At 40.6% G+C, this 19743-nt stretch overlaps 1 protein-coding gene across 12 annotated transcripts in view; it reads right to left on the bottom strand.

Moving 5' to 3' along the window:
• Positions 1-1514: 1514 nt before the first annotated feature.
• LOC121092415 (protocadherin alpha-C2-like) overlaps positions 1515-19743 on the bottom strand; it is a 95417-nt gene continuing 77188 nt past the window's right edge. For 6 of the 12 annotated variants that reach the window (XM_040603413.1, XM_040603415.1, XM_040603410.1 and 3 more), the window contains one exon: positions 1515-3440. In XM_040603413.1, coding sequence (XP_040459347.1) covers positions 3130-3440 — 311 coding nt within the window. In that variant the 3' untranslated portion in view covers positions 1515-3129. The remainder of the gene's footprint in view (positions 3441-19743) is intronic. The other 6 variants (XM_040603418.1, XM_040603421.1, XM_040603416.1 and 3 more) reach the window with 3 other exon arrangements.

Raw genomic sequence — 19743 nt, forward strand, 5'->3', positions numbered from 1 at the left:
CTTTTGGTTTTTTGAGTCTTGTTGGCTTTGGCCACCTCTGATTTCCATTTTTGTGTGGTATTTAAACAGTAACCTCCAAAGCTGTAGCAGAATGTGCAAACTCTGCCCCCTGCCCTGCACCCCCCTCCCCCAGTCCTCCACAAATACTTCATGCCAAGAGGTTCTCCTCCTCCTCCACATCCAAAATCAAAGATGTCAATGGTATAAGTTGTACCCCAGCTTTGAAATAGCCAAATTTCACTAAAGACATCTCAGCATTCCAGCTGTACTGGAGGGTTCAAATAAGGAAAAGTCTTCCAAAAATCTGGTGAGGTGCCTGATGCAGTGAAAACATAGTGAGTCTGTATAATGTCTATTCTGTAAGTGCAATCCAGCCTCTATTTAAATAATTCCAGCAAGAGCATCTCTTCTGCTCCGAGAGTTTTTTCTGTTTTATCAGATCTCCATACTGGAATGCTTATCCTCAGATATTTTGCTTCTGTCTACCAAGTCATGTAAGCGTACAGTCCTTCTGCAGCAACGCGTTAAAACTTTGTGTTTAAACAGGCCAGTCAGAGACATGCTACAACTCCTGGTTCATGCTGTCTTGGAAGACCAGCTGTGTATGACCACTAATGAGAAATGAATTAATATGATTGGCCTGTATAGAGGAAATGCAGGCACTCAAAAGAAAAAAGAATTAAATTAAAATCTAAAAATAACCAAATGTTAAAGATTTCTGTAAGAATTAAATCTTTGTGATGAATTTTTGCCAGCAGCATTGAGGAGGACTACTTTACGACGAGTACAAAAGAACATTATCAGCCTGTTTAAGTTACCAGTTTATGAACATTTAAGGAACACCTGGATTACTCACCAAATAAAAAAGTAAGTCTAAATGTACTTGCATAGCACACCTGCGCAGAAGAACAGCTCCCTCCCCAAATCTTACAGTTTTTCTTCTTGACTAGTCTTTAAACCTGAATCAAGGATTCTCTTTCTCAAGTAGCATCTTTTTAACCGCCAGTAAAACAAGACTGGTAGAAAAAGAAAACTCTGAATAGACCACATGAGGCCACTGGTTGTTCATGCTTTGAGATATGAATTCTTTTATTAGAGTTCTACCTTCTGTGATGTTTTAAGCCTTGCTGCAGGTTCTTAAAAATGAATAGGAATTGTCCTATTCTGAACTGTCAGCAGTTTGGAAATTTAAAACATCCAGGACATGTCTCAAGAAATCCAGTTGTTCTCTTTGATCCTAGATTAAAGGGACTGTTAGAAATTTTAGAGCTATGTAGTTTCTTACAAAGTTCCAATTAATCCAACACTTGAGCTTTATTCTGTGAATGTACAATTATGTAGAAAACTCCTTGGAATTCCCTCATCAGCTACACTCTATTTAAAGATACATGTATTGGTTTCATATCAACATCCTCAACCACATTCAGCACTCCATTTATACCCTTAGGTTTAGTAATTCACAAAGCTTTAGCTTCACAGATTCTTACCAATAAATCCCAAAATGCATGCATGGCTTGGTTTAAGAAAGATATTTTACTTGTGTTTCATACACAAAAAACTGATAATCAACAGTGGCTTAAAAAATTAACACTACTCCACTTTTTCACAAGTGTACAAAAAAGAAATAATGAATTTACATTCAACAGTAAAGCTTAATGTCCACTCTAATAATAGCTGCATTGACATTCACATACACAAGCACAGAATAAATATTTCAGGATTCTTATAAGAGCATACAGCATACATACAGTACTTGAATTTTACATAATTAGTGTTAGTAGGGTCAGAAATTCATAATCTCATAGAAAAGTAAAACTAAAATCAGAAAAGGTGTGGGAGGTAACACCAAGGTACTGCACAGAGCTAGCAGGTTAGTAAATCCATTTCTGTGAGGAGTTTGCTTCTGCTTCTTCATATTAGGACAGTTTGTTTGCAAAGGTGTATTCAAAGTGCAGAGTAATGCAAAAAAAAGAGAAGATATTCTTGTATTTATTAATACATGCAAGAGGCAGCCCCCAAGTCACCCGACAGAATAAAGCTGTTATTGGCAAGTGGCCGATATAATACAGATGTTTCAGGCAATTTTTCTAAAGCACTTTAATAGCAGCAATTGTAAGTTATAATGGCTCTAGATTGACTTCTGTTTGGGTTAAAGGGCATCATATTTCTTTAACATTTACAGCTATATTTCTTTATAAATAAATATCTCAAATAACAAATAGCATAGTTAATGTTTCTTTTTTCTCTCTTTTGCATAAGTGTCGTGGAAAAACTCTGACCTTTTCAGAGATATAATGTGCAAAATAATGTTAGAGTGGAAATAGTGACACAGAGCATCACAGTCAGTTACATTCCTGGAATGTCAGCCCAGCCCTTCTTACACTCTGAGGGCTAGCCTTGCCAGGGTAATGCAGGGCTTTAAGGGACAATTTTCCCAATGGCTTGCTTGGTAAGAGATAAAATTTATGGTATCTTAAAGAGCTGTAAATGTGAGGTTTTATTTGCAGGAGTGTGTACAACACATCATATATAGGGCATATGTTTCCACGCAGTGACTTCTCAAGATTTGAAAAGTCTGGTCATCTCCTTTCAGACATTTCCTCCCCAGCCTGAACATCTCTGAACGTTTATATTCATTAGGTGTTTCTCCTGTTGCGTATTTACCAGCTCTTCTTGCAGTTTATAATCTGATCTTGTATCACCTAGCTGACACCTGCACACAAATATTTCCAATCAGATAGAGGGTGCACAACATTAAAACTTTTAAACCTGTCCTGTAAGTGTCATCAAGACAGGAGCACAGGAACCACAGTGCAGAGTCCAACCTCTCACTGGCTGTACTGTGAAGATTCTCCTTTTCGGCGTAGGAGAAAGGAAACTTGTGTCTGCTTTTTAGATTCTGAAAACAAGCCAGAGTGGAGAAAAAGAGTTAACACCAGACTTAATAAAGCTTTTAAGACAAAACCTGTTAAGCAATTTAGACAGACACTGTGAATTTCCTGCAGATTTTGTCAAGTCTGTACATACAGGAAATTTGTTAACAGTAGGAAGAAGTTGGGAGTTGCTACATAGGAGAAATCTGCCATTATTACAAAAACTGGCTAAGTGGCTTCTTTCAGTATAAACCCCTCACTGGTCACTGTTCTCAGTGGTGCTGTTGCCCTTTTCTTTTTTCTCCTGAGTCTTGTTTCCCTTCTTCTTTTTCTTCTTTTTCTTGGTCTCTTCCTTCTTGCCAAAGGTTATGAAGTCACTTTTGTCAATTTGGCTGTTTGGTGGCTCCTGCCGGATGGAGATGATTGCAGGAGATCCTGGGATAATGAATTTGTCTGGCAACTCACCAGGACCACCTTGTTTGGGATTGCCCGGTCCAAATTTAAAGGTCCAGCTGTTGCTGTTCACACCAGCTCCCACTGGGGGGGACACCTCTCCCGCCTCAGGTTCTGAAAAAGTCAAAACAGCAAGAAAAGCTTAAAGCACCATTAATTACAAGCACTCAGTAACAACTTCTTACTTGAAAACTATGGTTTTAGCCTGGCTCTGCACTGACTTTCAGTTGCCTGGCTGTTCATCTGGGAGTTATGGACTGGTTATGGTCTAGGCTGCTCAACACATACAACAGTATGCACGTACTCACTCCACTTACTGGTGGCCTCAATATGCTCTGGATCCCATGCTGTGCCTTGAAATACAGTTGTTCTCTATTTCTCTTTTGAAGTGCATGGAATAAGAGATTGCTGTAATGCAGCCCACTGTAGTGTTTTACAGCATGAAACACAAGCATGTGTATTGTGTGGCACAAGGGCATGTTTGAGCATGTCAAGTCTTTTGGGATAGGGTTAGAGGAGTGTCCAGGGCAGGGGCAGTCAGCCTTGGCAGCATGCACATCCATTCTGTCAGCTGTGTCCAGGATTCCTTGTGCAGGCAATGAGGTGGTGCATCTCAGAGATGAACCTGAGAGCCAACCAGCATGTAGGTTTGTATGTACACGTGTATGCAATGTGGCAGACACAGACCTAGTATAAAAACAGAGGCAAACTGAATTGCCTGGGTAGAGATGCTGCATGACTCCATCAGTCAGGGTGCAGAATCTGGTCTCAGCAATATTCATAGTCTTCTTCACGGTGAGGCTCTAACAACCTGCTCCCTTTTTCCAGGAAATGGGATGACTCTTGTAAGAAAGTTGCAAAGTTTTTCTAAACTATGAACTTATGAGCACAATGGGAAATCAGAAAGAGTTGGTGCCAAATTTGTGGTAAGCTGTCAAGAATTGTTCAGAAGTTAATAATATTGCAGTGAGTTCTCACACTGGGAAAGTCCTCACTATTATGTTTCTTTTTTCTTATTGTAGTATCACAACACAAAGACTGGAAAACACCAGACTGGTGACTAACTCTTGGTTCTGTGAATTGATATGGTAGAATGGTAGAATATAATATTTTAAACAGGCACATATGAAGTGAAGTTCTGTCCCAGCTTTAGGCTTGCAGTATGAAGCAAGTTTTGATTTTATTTCCATGATTTTGACATGATTGAGCTAATCAGATTGAAATGTTTATGTATGTTGCCCTGACAAGGACAATTTTTGAGCATAATCAGATGCAACACAGATTAGGTTCTTCTATAAGAAAAAATCCTAAAACCTGGCTGTTTTCTTTTTTCTTAAACTTTGAAAATTCTTTGTAATTTCTGTAACTCCCAATTCTGAATAGGAATAGCATATCCATTTTGTGTATCATTTTAAGCACTTAAAGGATTGTGGTCAAGGGAAAGCTCACTGCTTATGTATTGATGCTAAAGCCCTCAAATCTGATGGAAACATTCTTATGTACATTCTAAAACTGCTGTATCACAAACATAGAACCTGTCACACTTGTGACGCTCCTAGCCGCACACAAATTCTTGCAATACTGCAAAAACAATGCCAATACCACTGATGTGATTAAGTCTCAGCATTGTGTATTCTGCATCAGAGCTGTCCATTGAATAGGTAAAGATGTTCAGGGTAAAGAAGGAGGTGAGACCTGCATTGCTACAAGGAAGGGTTGGAAAACCAGCTCCATATCCCTTGGAAGAGGAGGCAAGGGCACAGAAAGAAGAAGAAACAGAGAAGTCCTAGGTCTCCTGCAGGTGAAAGAGGGCAGGAAAACAAAGCCTAGAAGGAAATTGCCAACAATTTGACAGCCCAGAAGGTGCTATTCAGTAAACCTCAGCTAACGACTGCTCCATACCCCTGTAGCGATAATGAAGAGTACTGCATTTACTTTAGCAGCCATTTCAGGAAATTAACAGCATCTCCTGTACTTCTTATTGTTTTATGACTCTTCATCTGCTGTGATGTTGTTCTTACAATTTTCTAATAAAATGTATGTCACGCATATCGACATAATGCTCTCCTGGTTCAAAAGCTGAAGAACACATTCTGCTGCTTGACAATCTTTCTCTTGCCTGGCAGCAAAATAAACACCACTGGAAAGCACGATTCCTTTTTAAGCTTTTCCATACTTACGCAGTATGTCCATGTTACAGAACCAAAGAAATGTGTATATATGACACATCAGAACTGTCTCTGAGACCATCTGTGTAATAGGTTTTGCACAGGAAACTTTGTAAAGGAGGTGATATGACTGCTTTTATAATGTGATGTTTAATCAAGAATAAGAAGAGCCTGTATGCTTCTTTTCCCCCAAGACTGTATTTAATGATGATGAAGATTTGACTTTGAGTTTATGGTCTTTGCAGGGATCTTCCCTTGCATCAAATACCTTTTTTGAAGTTGTTATTAAAGTGGAATTTCCTCTGTTTTATCAGTTGTAGCTTTTCTGTAAATTTTCTACGGTCTTAAACATCAGCTTCAGATTTTTCACACATCTGCCGCTGCTAATAGTAATGTCCTAGCAAGCTCTTTCATACTAAATTCATTAATATGAACCAGCTTTAAGTTCTGCTTAATAAAGTATTTTGGTCAGGTACCTTTTATACTGCTTTTCTTTCTTTGAGATGACAAATTACAAAGGTGAATGTTGTGTGTCTTGGCCTTTTCCCAAATTATTAATGAATTGTCTCCCTCCAAGAATACAAAAAAATGTGAGCTTTCATATTGTATATAATAAATTAAGCCCTATTTGACAAATAAATTATTTCCCCTTCCCAACAATCCCATGCAACATTCATTCCCAACACCACTGGCCCACAAGCAATGCTCTTTTCCTGTTCTTGGCAGGAAAAAAACAGCTGAAGGTGACCCCAAACCATGGTTGAAGCTTCCTTGCTCTGACTGGGGAGAGCCCTGTAGCAGTGAATAGTCCAAAACCTGCTCTGAAGTGTGCAGGGTTACAACACCGTCTGGAGTGCAGTGCCACCGCAGCACAGCTGAAACATCACGGTGTGTTCATGCCATTTTGATACGAGCACAACGACAGTGACTTTGTATTTTCCATTTTAGCACACAAATACAGTAACATGCAAGAATAGAGGGTGTCCTTGAGGTACAGGATCTCTTGCATGGAAACTCCTTGCCAGTCTAACAGGGTATACATATATGTCTACATCATTGAAATCTAATTCAGAACAGGATTTTGACCCTTTAATCTAGTTCTGCCTAAACAAATCTACTCACTCAATGATGTCAATAACATTTGTCCCAAATCCACCTGACACAATGTATCCAAACAGAACAAACCCATCCTAATCTACCCTGGGATCAGGATTCTGCCAACTTAAAGACTTAGGGGGTTTACTTGCATTTCTGCATATTCTTCCAGCCCCTGATGATGTTTGTTGTCCACACAAACTAAGCATTTTAATACTTGTTAATACTCACTAAGCCAAAGGACACTAATTATCCTTACAGCTGTGTGGAGAGCTCACATACAAAAAGACAGAGATGAACAGAACTTAATGAGTTAATAGCCAGCATTTCCTATGACTGGGGGTTCAACAATCTCCTCAGAAAATCCCTTCTGTGCGGTTTACCTGGTATCATGTGTGTTTATCTGTATTGGCAGGCTGGAAGGTCACAGTTCAGCTGTACTAACAATATTGTATGTTTAGGCATTTCAGATCAAGGATAAATGTCATCGCCTAGTTTCCAAAGCTTCCTTAAACAACTCTTCTGTTTCTTACCAGCAGGAACTTAACAACAAAAACTTTCCACTTAGATGCTGTTTTACATTTAAGAGGATTAGTTGTACTTCTCTTGCATATTTTCTGGGTCTTATCGAATGCTTTACAGTTGTTTATTAAACTTAGAGGAAAATCTAAATAAAACAAGTCTACAAGCTATATTCATAACACTTAATTTAAAGCATTACACTTCTCATCTTTCTACAGCTACACAGGAGGTTTTTGCCAGGGTTCTTACATAAAAGCGCAGAGTCTGGCCGTTTCCTGGTGTAACTCAGAGGATTACTTTGGAGACTGTCCCTTTGCTTTACGCTCAATAAATATGGTGAACTTCATGTTCAATGACCAAATGATTTCTTTTTGAAATGCATGCATGCATCCAAAATCGAGGCTGCACCTGCAGCTCCTGATGCTGCTTCGCTTGTGTGTCTGTGTGCTAAAATGGGAAATGAACTTTTCACCCCTTCCATTTCCTCGTACTCCCACCAAAACACAAGTGTCTCAGTAGACTTTAAATGGAACCTAGAGCAACAGAGACTCTGCATTCAAGTACATCATATATTTGGTTGGGAGGAAAGGACCTCTAGGTTGTCTTTCAAAATAATTATTTTTCTATCCAGTGACTGTTGTCTGAAAATACATACATACAATAAAAATTACATACAAAACCCTCCACATCCTAAAATCACCTATCTGAAACTGGAAGCAGTAGGGTATGGTGCCCAGCTACCTTTTTATCTTCCAGAGGCATTTACGTGTCATATGCTGTAGCCCTCTACTTCTCACAGGACTTGAAAACCATATAAAGCTCTGTCAATAGGCACTTGTTCAGCAAGTCATAATTGCTTTGAAAGCACACGATTTCCTACACACTGTCAGATAGAAAGTGCCATGTGGATATCATAGGCTCCAAGATCCCAGAAAGGAAGCAGATTGCAGGGGAGCTGTGTCACCTCACTACGCACCAAGCTTCTCGCTTGCATGCTCCGGGCACTCCTGATCTCAGCGCTGGGGCTTTGCAGAGGTACCTGACTCCTGCTGTGTTCTGTGCAGGGAGCCCAGGCACCTACTACAAAGAACAGGGTGACTAAATTTAAAATATAGTAGGTGTAGGCACCTTTCTTAGATGTCATCCACAGAGTAAGATATCACTTTTTCTGAATTCAGCCACCAAACAAGTATGCATTCAATCTGAACTGTCTAATTTAGTCCTTGCTACAGTCTATAGAGACTCTCAGAAGGCAATTCAGCCCACATAGCTTAAATGTCTAGTTTTAGATGCATTGAATTTTCTTTGTTCCTCTCCTTTCTCTGCTGGAGCTGTATTACCTTTGCTTCTTTAACTGTATACAGATAAAGCCCAGACAGCCAGTTTAAACTAGACAGCTAACTTTTGGGGGACTAGTACAAAAGGAGTTGAATTCTGCCTTCAGGAGCAAGCTAAGCAGCATCACGGCTTGGGGGATGTTGTACCAATAACCATGCCAGAGTATTAAAAAAAAATAAAAAGTTTGAAATTAATATGTTTAACAGTGACAGCCACAAAAATCCTGTACAACTATTTGCAAGATGAGGACACTTTCTCAGCCTTAATCCCTTCATGGGGGGCATCTTCTGTTAAGAAACACCTGAGAAAGTTCAGTCAGGTTGTTACAGTTGCACCATTTTCACCCCTTAAAAGGCCACATTTTAGTTATGACAGCAATGACACCAGTACAGTTTAGGTCTTGAGAGATCTTCTGCTGCAAAACTCCAAAGCACAGGTCTCTCACTGAGATTTACAGAGTTGTCTTTTCAGATGCAGCATTTGTGAATTCACTCAATGGGTTGGCTTTCATCAGCTTGTAAAACCATCAGAGCTGTATGTAATACTGAGTGATGGGTACAAAAAGATTGAAACTGAGATGTCTTCTAAATTTGGGGCAAAATGCCTGCTCACAGAACATGTCATCACTCAGCCTACAAACTGATAGCCCATCAGTTCTGTGTTAAGACTGCAGTTTCTACCTCACTGATATTTTCCTCTCTTTTGGGGAGGCCACGTGTTTCTTTCCTGTCCCTGTATAGCCCCACAGCTCCAATCTGGTGTTTACTAGGAACAGGTGGTGATCACTTCCCATAATGCGAGCTGGCCATATATTCTAAGTGTCATGTACATCGTCTCTACCTCCTATGCTTCTGCTGCTTTCTTAAAGAACCTTTGTCAGAAGAAGGCTAACTTGTGTTAGAACAGATGTGTCTCTGCTCAAGGGGGAGAAGAGGAAACCATTTCTGTGCAGCTTTGTTTCCCTGCAGAGACATTTTTGACTGTGTGACATGCTCAGCCAAGACAGCAGCTTGCTTTCACTCTCTCCCTCCCCTTCATCCCTCCCTACTCAATGCTTTGTCCCTGTCTTTAAAAATTTGGTGGCTCAAGGACCCAGGATATCATTCAGTTAAAAGCTTTCAACTAAATAATCTATTATTATTAAGTTTAAAGGAAATATTTTTCAATGTTTTTTTTTTTTCTAGACACCAGAACATGCTGACTGAAGTCACTGTGAGACTAGAAATACCCCATCATTAGTCACAGACCCTTCTGTCCGCAGGTCAGAGTAGCAAAACACATTAATTAAATGAATTTATTTAAAACTGAGATCATGCAATAAGCAGGAGGCAAATCACAGAGAAAGCTAGTCATTAACCTGATTTCTCTCTTCCCTTCCTCCTCCACTGATGCTGTACTGACTGCAGCTTCTGCCTCTGGCAGGCTTAATGAATATTCACTGTTACAAAGAGTCTGACATTCTGCACTGATTCTGAAACAGCACATCAAATGCAAAGAGCATGCACTGAAAAAACCTCTCTGTGTCATCTGGAAGATCTCTGCAGACATTCTGGCTTTACTGATCATCCCTAAGCCTTTTTGAGATTAAAACACCCATTTAATCGTTTTTTAAAAAACAAATCAGAACAAAAAAACCCCAAAACCCACCCCAGAACAAAACCACAGCCAATAACACAACAAAGCAAGCAAATAAAAATCCATCATCAGCATGATAAAATGACAGATACTGAATTGAAAGAGAGAAATTATTCATTAGAACAAAGCTGAACCATTTTAACTACCAGTTTGTCAAACAATCCCAACCATCTCTAAGGACTATATTAATGTGGAGTCTTAAAGAGAAAAGAAATAATTCTCACTCTTTGCCCTTCCATCTGTTTAACCTGTTCCGCAGTAATGATTCAGAGATAGGAGGAATGACCAAAATGAAAACTTCTCTCCACCAGCAAGCCTGTAACTTTAATCCATTGCTGGGATTTAAAGTCAGTAATGTTGAACGGGGTAATTATAGCACATATGTTGTGGGAGATCCGTAACCCCCCACTGCTCCAACATCCAGACACAAAGCAGGGTAAAGGCATGGAGGTCACTTCCAGCTCAGTCTCAGGTTACTGTCCATGCTGACATCAAAATTTAATTTAAACAGAGATTATTTATCTCATTATAAGAAAAACAATCTTACATGGCTCTGTAGTAAAGCAATTGTCTCAGCTCTGTCAGCATACTCTGAGAAACATGAAAGCAAAAATTGATTTGCTTGCTACCACAACCTGCTGTGGCTAGAGCACAACACAGGGTAAATGGCTTCTCGCAGTTGCTAAAGAAGCAAACAGAGCATGGTGGTGGCAGCTGCTCTCACTCTTTTCACTAAAAGAGGCTTTTCGTCCCACAAGAACATGAACTTTCTCAGGTAACATCCTTCCAGTGCTGTACTTGTGCCCAGTCCTGCTCCCACCAGTAAAATTTGTCTTGGAAAGCACCTGCTAGTACTCGGTCAGCACAAGCTTTAATCTTTTCTTCACTGAACTGAGGATTAATCTGCTGCATCACTGAGACAGCAAGTGCACACATCCAGGATGCTTTGTATCATCTTTCCAGCTCTAATCAGATGCTGGACCTGGGAGGTGCAGCATATGAATGTTTGCATCGCACAGAGCTTGTTAGGGAGAGACTACTCCTGCAATATAAGGTAGATGGATTTTTATTTGGGTATTTCACCATGTCTGCAGGCCCACAGAGACCATTCTCAAGAGTTCATATTTGAAAACAGCAAAAAAAAAACCCCCAAACCCCAGATGATTTTCATCGTATAAATGCATTGTTAATATAGTGTGGGCAGCTAGAGCAGCAGTTGTTCTGCCCTTGCTTGGGGACTGCAGTGTCCCTCAGTACCTGGGAATGGAGAGGGGAGAGGTGGTGTGGGCAGCAGCTGGGGACAATGTTCCCCTGAGCCCCCCCCCCCGAGGTGGTTTGGCCCCACTGCCCCCCACCCCACCTCCACCAAAGAAAAGGCTTTTCTTTGCCTTCACGTCCAACCAGGTGCTATGCAGCCTCCTTTAGTGCTCTAAACTGAGCAGGCTGGAGGTGGCACACAGCCACCCAGGCCTCTGCTGAGGGCTGGTTTTAGGGTTGCCAGGTGACACATCCCAAAAATGTGGACTTTGAGACAAATATATAAAAACTGGGATGTCTGGTTTGTGGCTCAAATCTTCCTCTGGATGTGACCAGGAGGGAGGTGGCATTCTAACTGCTTTCAGCTGACCGGTGCTGTGTGTGGGTGCTGCCTCTATTATATAAAGACATGAAATATTGCAAAGAGAGCAAAAGCCATTGCAGAAGACAAAGCTCTGAATGTCAGAAGGATGGGAACAGATCTGTGCATTGCTTAGTCTATATTATGGGAAGCCAATTCTGGTTGCTGTGTTCTGTTAAATCTAAATTAAAAAAATATTTAATTCTTAGATATAAGCACTTCTATGTGAAAGACAACAGGCTCACAGACCATCATAAATCCTGCTGTGAAGATGAAAAGGAGGAAGCATTTCATGGCAGCTGTTGCAGCCTATAACATCACTCTGCAGCCAGCCAGCCCTCCCACCCCTTGCTCTCTGCTAGATGAGCTACTGAACTGAGGCCAAGAGCGCAGATGTGCTATCTGTCCGGTCCCCTCCTGCCACTGGAGGACAGTCTGCTTCCGTGGGGTGATCACAGGACCAGCAGCTTGGACTCCTATGCACAGCCACTGCAGCCAGCTTCTGCCTCAGCCCCTATCTCAATGGCTGGCTGTGACTGATTCCCCAAATCAGGAAAAATTTAGGTCGGGGATTTCAGGTCACCTGAAGGGATGAAAGAAGCAGGATTTGATGTTCTTCTAGCACTGGATATCCTGGACAGGACTAGCTTGTTTTCATTTGGGTCCACCTTGGACAGTGAACACTCCTAAGAAAATTCAGTTAAATTCAGTCCCTTCTGCTTACCCTCAACAAAACTGGTTACCAAGTACCAGCCTCTACAGTCCATATTACAGCTGGTGCATAAAGAGGAAAGAGCCCAGCTTGGCTGCCAAAACCCAGTGCTGGTAGGCAAAAGAGAATCCCCTCATTTTAACTGAGCACAATCAATAGAAACACAGTAACTATGGAAACTTGGAGCATCAATTTTAATCTTTCGAAGCAGAACCTAATTTTAACCAACTAATTGGATGCTTGAAGAGGTAGTGAAAGAAAAAGGGCCACATTTATTTCCATGCTTTTAGAGGCATCTATTTTAAGCATGAATGGATGTGTGAGCTTCACCACTTAGAAATGATGGCATAGTAATGGATCACAGACAACTAAGGAATGGTCTTAAAAGATGTTTTTTGCTTTCTTCATCTACGTTTAGCTTACAGGCTTCAACCATCCCTCTTGTATATGGCTCCCACCCTAGAAGCCCAAACCATTGTAATCACCAGGCCAGAGGACCACAGTGTGAGGCATCCTGCTTGGATCTTCCTTTCAATGAACACACAAAGCTTTGCAGCATGGAAAATGTAGTGCCTTGTCTCTCGGAGTTTGAAGGTGGCTCCATGCCCTGAACCTCAGAGCTTGAACCAGTTCCCTGGCTCCCTCTGGCTCAGATCACAATTAAAGGGATAATTTTACTGGTATTTTATGGATGAAAGCTGAAACTGGCCTTTTCTCTATCTGGACCCACAAAGGGAAAGAAAGGGTTCTATTACTGCCTTAGTTTAGTTTGGTTTTATTATTCTCAAGGGATTTCTTAATTTTAAAAGCAAACTATACCATACAGTTATATAAAATTAATTTAGACCTACAAAATCCTTTAGCTGACCTACTCTGACTAGTTTATGACTGAACCTCTGCAAACTTCTCCCTCCTCCAAAAGCCAATTAACTAAATACTAACCAATGTCTATTTTGATCCTCACTGACATGGCTGTTAGCCAGCAACGTGCCCTGAAAGAGGCATGTTACTTTAATACCTTCCTTGGGAAGGGGCTGTAAAACTGAAGACAACGCAGGCCTCAAACTATTTGGACTCTGTCAGTCACAGCACTCCTTCCCTTCCACAATATGTACATCACATTGGCAGCTTCCTGACATCTCCTGTTAGGATCACATGCCATTATTATTCCTTTTTACTGATATGGGATGAATAGACCCAATAATATTTCATACCAGCTAAAAAGGAATTTTAATTAAATGTGATGAGTAACTGCTAATACAATATGATAAGCCCCCTGGATAAGCACGCTACACAATTTCTCTATTTTTTAGAATCCTTCAAACATCCTCTGAGGAGAAAATGGAGATGACCTTGCAATGACTCCCCACATCCATTCTCCTGCTACAGAAATTGCTTTGCTCTTTTGGGTGGTTGTGAGGTCCACACTTGGGGGACCTTTTCTTAGGTTGTAGGTAAATCCAGATATTATGATCATTTAGCGTCATCTTGATCTTTAACCTTTTAAAGCAGATTATTTTGGTACTAATGAGATGAACCAGACTGACTGACCTGGAAGTCTGGACCTACTGCACCATGGCACCAAGCCTTCTACCTGTTTGTCCTTCCCTGTGGCTAAGGGTGTTCTCTCTAAACTGAGAGGACACTACCTGCTTGAACTGTATGATGAAAAGTTCACATTAGGTTTTCAACAGATGTGTGTCTGTGTAGTTCTGCTGAATTTAATAGATCTGCATGCAGTTCTGCTCTGGCTGGCTGTTAAAAGCCAATTTAAATGTGCTGATGAACCTCCTAACTTGCTCAGTGCTTTATTCTATTTATTTGTGTAAACTGAAATCACAAACTGCTAGGTGATGTACTGTAAAGGCCATAAAACACTAAACCAAAATAAGTTTAATAAAGAGATTCCTTGAGGAAGGATAATACACAATTATGGAATATTAAGTATGGTTATCTAAAGATAAACTCAAAGTTGGCAGTTGCTTGAAATGGATGGCACCACATTGCAACAGCCATTTTAACAAAGCTGCAGATGTCTTTTGTGCTTTGTCTGTAGGAATACACTTTCTTAAATATTCATCAGAAAGTAAGTCTTGGAGGCTTAATACTTCTGCAAAAAGTGGGTAGAGCCATCTCTCTTAATTTTTGATCACTGTAACCTTTTCAGAATAGAGTCCTCATAATTCCAGTTTAAGAGTTGGTAGATGACCTATTCTATATTTCAATTATTTTAATTTTATAGCCCCAGTCATGCTTTCAGCCAAGAATTGTCCTCTCAATGGAACAATTGGAGAAACAGCTCAGACTTGTCCTTCCACGTAAAATGCTTAACATTATACCCAGGAACTGCTCATTTGCTAATGAACTCTCTTTCAAGAAAGGCATTGCTCAAACAGTTGTTGTAACATATCAGAAAGTGAGTTATATAATATGCCTGCCACTTCACTTCTCTGAAGGAAATGCTAAAAATGGAAGAACTGGCTTGAAATGAACAGAAAGATCAAATCTAGGAAATGAATTATTACGCATAAAGTGTAATGGACATAAAATGGATGTCTGAGAGCAAAGTAATGAAAATTAACTTCATTTCTACATCACTGCTTAATAGAGGCTGACTTAGGAAAAAAATCCTATCCTTTAAGTATTAGAAAATTCACATTTCTTGTAGCTGTGATCCCTTTAAATGAAAAGGCAGGGAGAAAATCAAGGACAGACTGTATCTGGATTGATAGCATAGTTATTTTTCTTCCAGGAAATGTGTCATATGCCCAGGTAACTAGGACAAGCTGTCAAAGAATACAGACGTTTAAAAGATCGCAGTGTTTATGAAAGCTAAAAAGTGATGTTATTGCTTCTTGAATTCTTCACTTCAAAAGGAATTTTGAGTTACTATCTGGTGGGTTTTACAGGTAGAATATTTAAAAAATACTTTAACACTGAATTAAACTTTAAACTTTTGTTTTCTTGTTGTAAGTGTGTGTATATACCTATATGGTAATATAGGCTCATTTGTTTTTTATTTCTGTGATTGTTGAGGAGGTGACTGGCTTCTTAATTGTTACAGATATGCTTTACGGGTAAGTGCACTCAGAATGATGCTGAGGGCAACTCCTGACAGCAGCAGGAAGTGGCATGGACACCAACCCGAACACGGACACTTCTCTGAACTGCAGCAGCTGGGGGCTGTGCAAGGCACTTTTTTAGCAGAAAGGAAAACAGTGACAGAGGTGCATGCATTGCTATGTTCTTTGCGTAAATTGTAGCCTGCTAATAACTGCAGTAGCCCTTGCACAGAGGTGGACACGCATACTGTAAAGACAAAGTTTCTTTCAGAAACTGTAGGCCAAATCAGATGCTTACACCTCAGGAACACTTTAAAGATTTAGTTGGAAACATGAGGTAAGACCATATTACCTGCAATTCCATCAATGCCATATGCAACCAGGGTCTCCTGAACCAGTCTTTGTGCTTCCCAGCATAAGCCAAGCCCTCTCTCACCTCAAAGAACACCCCATTTCAGATTCTGCTTTCCCAGAATCTTTCCTCAGTCACAATGCTACCAATTCAGGTCATGGAGGAAAGAGCTTGTTACATTACTCACTCTGTGTCTGGAATAGTATCTTAATGGGTATTGTGTCCTGGTCCATTTTAATCCATGCAGACCACTGAAGTTCACCGAGTGCTGATGTGTGGTGTAGGAGCTCACATATGTCAGATCATATAATCATAAATGCATATTGCTGCCATACCAGGGAACACTGTTCTCCCACTTGGGATGCCAGGTGCCAGGCAAACCAACTGACCCACCAGCTCTCCAGATCTCTCTGCTGACTGCATTTGGCGTATGAGTTGGCAAACAGTAGCAATTCTTCATTGCAAAGGTGTGAGAGCAGCATGTGTCAGCAGGGGAGCCAAAAGACCTTCATCTTCAGACTGTAAAACCTGACAGTTCCATAAAGTGGGATTTCTGTAGCTATTGCAATGTATTCCCTCACTGGAAAGTGTGTGTGTGGGGGGGGGGGGGGGGGGGGGGGGGGGGAAGGCAACTTCTGCAGCAACATGCCAGTTGCCTGGACAGCTGGACAGCAGCAAGAGCAGCCATTCATTAATCTTGATATGCTTTCTCCCAGTAAGCACTAGCTGTAAATGGCTCCAGTCCTTAAATTGCTTCATATTCTCTCTATGATCCATGTACTGAACTGAACTTGGACGTATTCTCTTTGCACCAGACTTGAAGAAATAGCTTGGGGTAGCCAGTAGAAGCACAGTTCATGACAAGGAGAAAAAAAAGCTCTATTTATATCTCTTCCTGCTGACACATGGAATAACACACACTTCATTCAAGCATGCATACAGCTGCTTAGCAGCTGGAATTTCTGCGCTGGCTTAGAGACTGGAGGAAGTGCAGTCAAGGCACATATACTGTGTATTGCGGAGAAAAGGCAGCAAAAGGATGCTTCAAAATGCTGTGCTTGATCTAGCTCATTCTACTCACCAGAGAGGCACACAATTCTGTATTTTATATTCAAAAATGTGTGTGCATATTTACTGAAACTAGCACTAACATTTAATACCTCTTCCTGTAAAAACAGTATAATCATACATGTAGATCTTCGACAAGCAGCTATTGACTAATTTTGCATCAGCAATTATCCAATTTGCATCACTAGTGAAACAACTCAGTGAACAAACAGATTTGTATCTCTGTGGATGAGCAAATCTGCCAGTTGCTTAGAGCTAATGTGTCAGTCTTCAGGAGGGGACAATACCTGGAAAGAGGACAAATATTTAGGCTCAATAGCAAATGCTGATGTGAGCCGTATAGCCTTGCCTATAGTATCTGAGAGAAACAAATAGAAGAAATGAATTATGATGAATTTACTGTTTTTTTGCAGGGGCCAGAGCTTTCCCTTTGGCACATAAATATTATTTAGAGATACAGACACAATTTGAATTAAAAAAAAGTGATTGAGGAGTCAGCAATACACCAACAAAACAACTGTTTTATATAAATAGTATAAATTTCAGTATAAATACTGAAAATAACTGTTAATTGCTCAGCTGCTGCTCTCTTCAGGGCTCAGTCATTCACCAAAGTATACCAAATCATAGAATCATAGATTCATAGAATCGTTTAGCTTGGCAAAGACCTTTAAGATCATCAAGTCTAACTGTTAACTGCCCAGTCCACCACTAAACTACATTCCTAAGTGTCACATCTACACATCTTTTAAATACCACCAGGGATGGAGACACAACCACTTCCCTGGACAGCCCATTGCAATGCTTAACCATCCTTTTGGTGAAGAATTTTTTCCTAATATCCAACCTAAACCTCCCCTGGGGCAATTTGAGGCCATTTCCTCTTGTCCTATCTCTCATTTCTTGGGAGAAAATACCGACAGGCACCTCCCTACAACCTCCTTTTGGGTAGTTATAGAGAGCCAGGTGGGATAACTTTCCCCCTATGGAAGAAGCTGAGATAAACTCATTGACCCAAGGCTACACTAGGACCCAAAGTCATCTGTTTGGACAACTATGTCTGCAACTGCACCCAAACCTGCAGAGCTTTCTTAAGGCAAAACCCACTATTTTTCCCTTCTGTAAATAACTTAGGGATCAGTTCATATCCTCCCAAATATCTTTCCTCCTTCTCCCTGCAGCTTTGATTTAGTGCTTGTCTTCAGAAACCAGAGTGAATCACTCATTTCCTTCCTCCTAATCTTCAACTATCACAAGCCTTTCTGCAGTTTTTCTGCTGTTTCTTCAGGTAATTCTGCTTTGGGCTCAGTACAAAAGCTGCATTAGGAAAGAAAAATGCTGAGCAGGTGGCACTGCCACAGTCTAACACACACCGAATGGAATCAAGTTTGTTCCCCTGGGGCTATTGTATTTTAATCACAACTAAATAATGAAAGAGCATAAACTACAGTCTGAATTTTCTCATGTAGCTTTTTCTACCCATGTGGGATTTTTGTGTCTCTCATCTTTGCACTGTGGGATCATATCATGCCCATTCATCCTGGCAATTGCCAGAATATTTGTCACTTTACTTTAGTATCAGTAGTTCTGTGATTTTGTGAGAATCTCAGGTTGCACACGGGGAAAAAAAGAAGTTGCTTTGGCTGCTAATGCACTAGAAAGCAAATGAAAGGAACCCATTCTTTGTTAAAAAAAATAATCATAATTTTTAAAACAACCTCCACTTGAGGCTTAAGTTTTGAGGTTTTGGGTTTGGCAGTATAGGACTGACCCAATGCAATGCCATGGTCTGCTTACCCATCCTGTTCTCTACAGCAGCTTGTATTTAATAACAGGTGCTTTGCCTTACCCAGGCATCTGCAACAAACAGAACATGCCGTGCATGCCGCAGAGAAAGCAACTGCCTTCATAAATCTAATTCCAGCCAATGAAGAGCTCATGTCTGAGAATCACAGAGCTGAGTAATCAATAATGATGGTCTGCAAGGCAGAAAAATATCTTCTGATGGCTTCCTTCAAAGCTGTGCATTGGTTTCTGGATTCTTTTTCAGTGCTCCAATATTACACTGCTTCCCTAAAGGCTGTGTGGACCAAACACTGTTATCCTGCATAACTGTATCTGGCACTTGACCTGAATATGTTTCTCCCGATTAGGCAGTGACATTCTCATCCGGAAACTCTGTTTATACATTCAAACTGTTGTCTCAGCATTAAAGGCGTACCCAAGGTATTCTGAAAACCCAGCTGAATGTTTGCTAGGATGTACTCAGAACCTTGAGTGAATACTATGATTTGGAAGCTTTCACCCCCAGATTCCAGTATGTGCTGCAACTTGCACCTCCCAGCCTATGTGTATGAAGCGATGGGTCTCTGTCAAGTGGTGGGAGGGACAAGTCTCCACACCACAAATAACAGTTACAACACCTTTTTCCCTAACTGCCAACCTCAGCAAAGAAATAAAAGAATGATAAATAAGAAACAGCCAGCAGCTACTAGCTTTTATTCTTCCAGGTCAAAAATGAAACACAAGCAGGTCTGCAAAGGAGGTAGAAATTTTGCCCAGCACCTCTCCTCTGCAGTACATGGGAGACCTCACTGCCAGGTGCAACAATTTGCCCTCTTTCACCAATAACAAAATTATCTCAACAACCAAATATTTCCCTTACCTTAATCCGTGTTGTATATTTTTCATATTTACCATCAGCATTGCACCGTCTCAGACCACATGCTCTGTATGAAAAGACCCTGTAACACTTGCCACTCTTCAGAGTGAATAAAGGCCATTCAAAACACAAACAGTCCTCTCTTGTCTCTTCAGTTACCTTGTGAAAGCAGAAGACTTTGTATA

This window comes from Falco naumanni, chromosome 8, assembly GCF_017639655.2.
Source record: "Falco naumanni isolate bFalNau1 chromosome 8, bFalNau1.pat, whole genome shotgun sequence".
Taxonomy (NCBI): Eukaryota; Metazoa; Chordata; class Aves; order Falconiformes; family Falconidae; genus Falco; species Falco naumanni.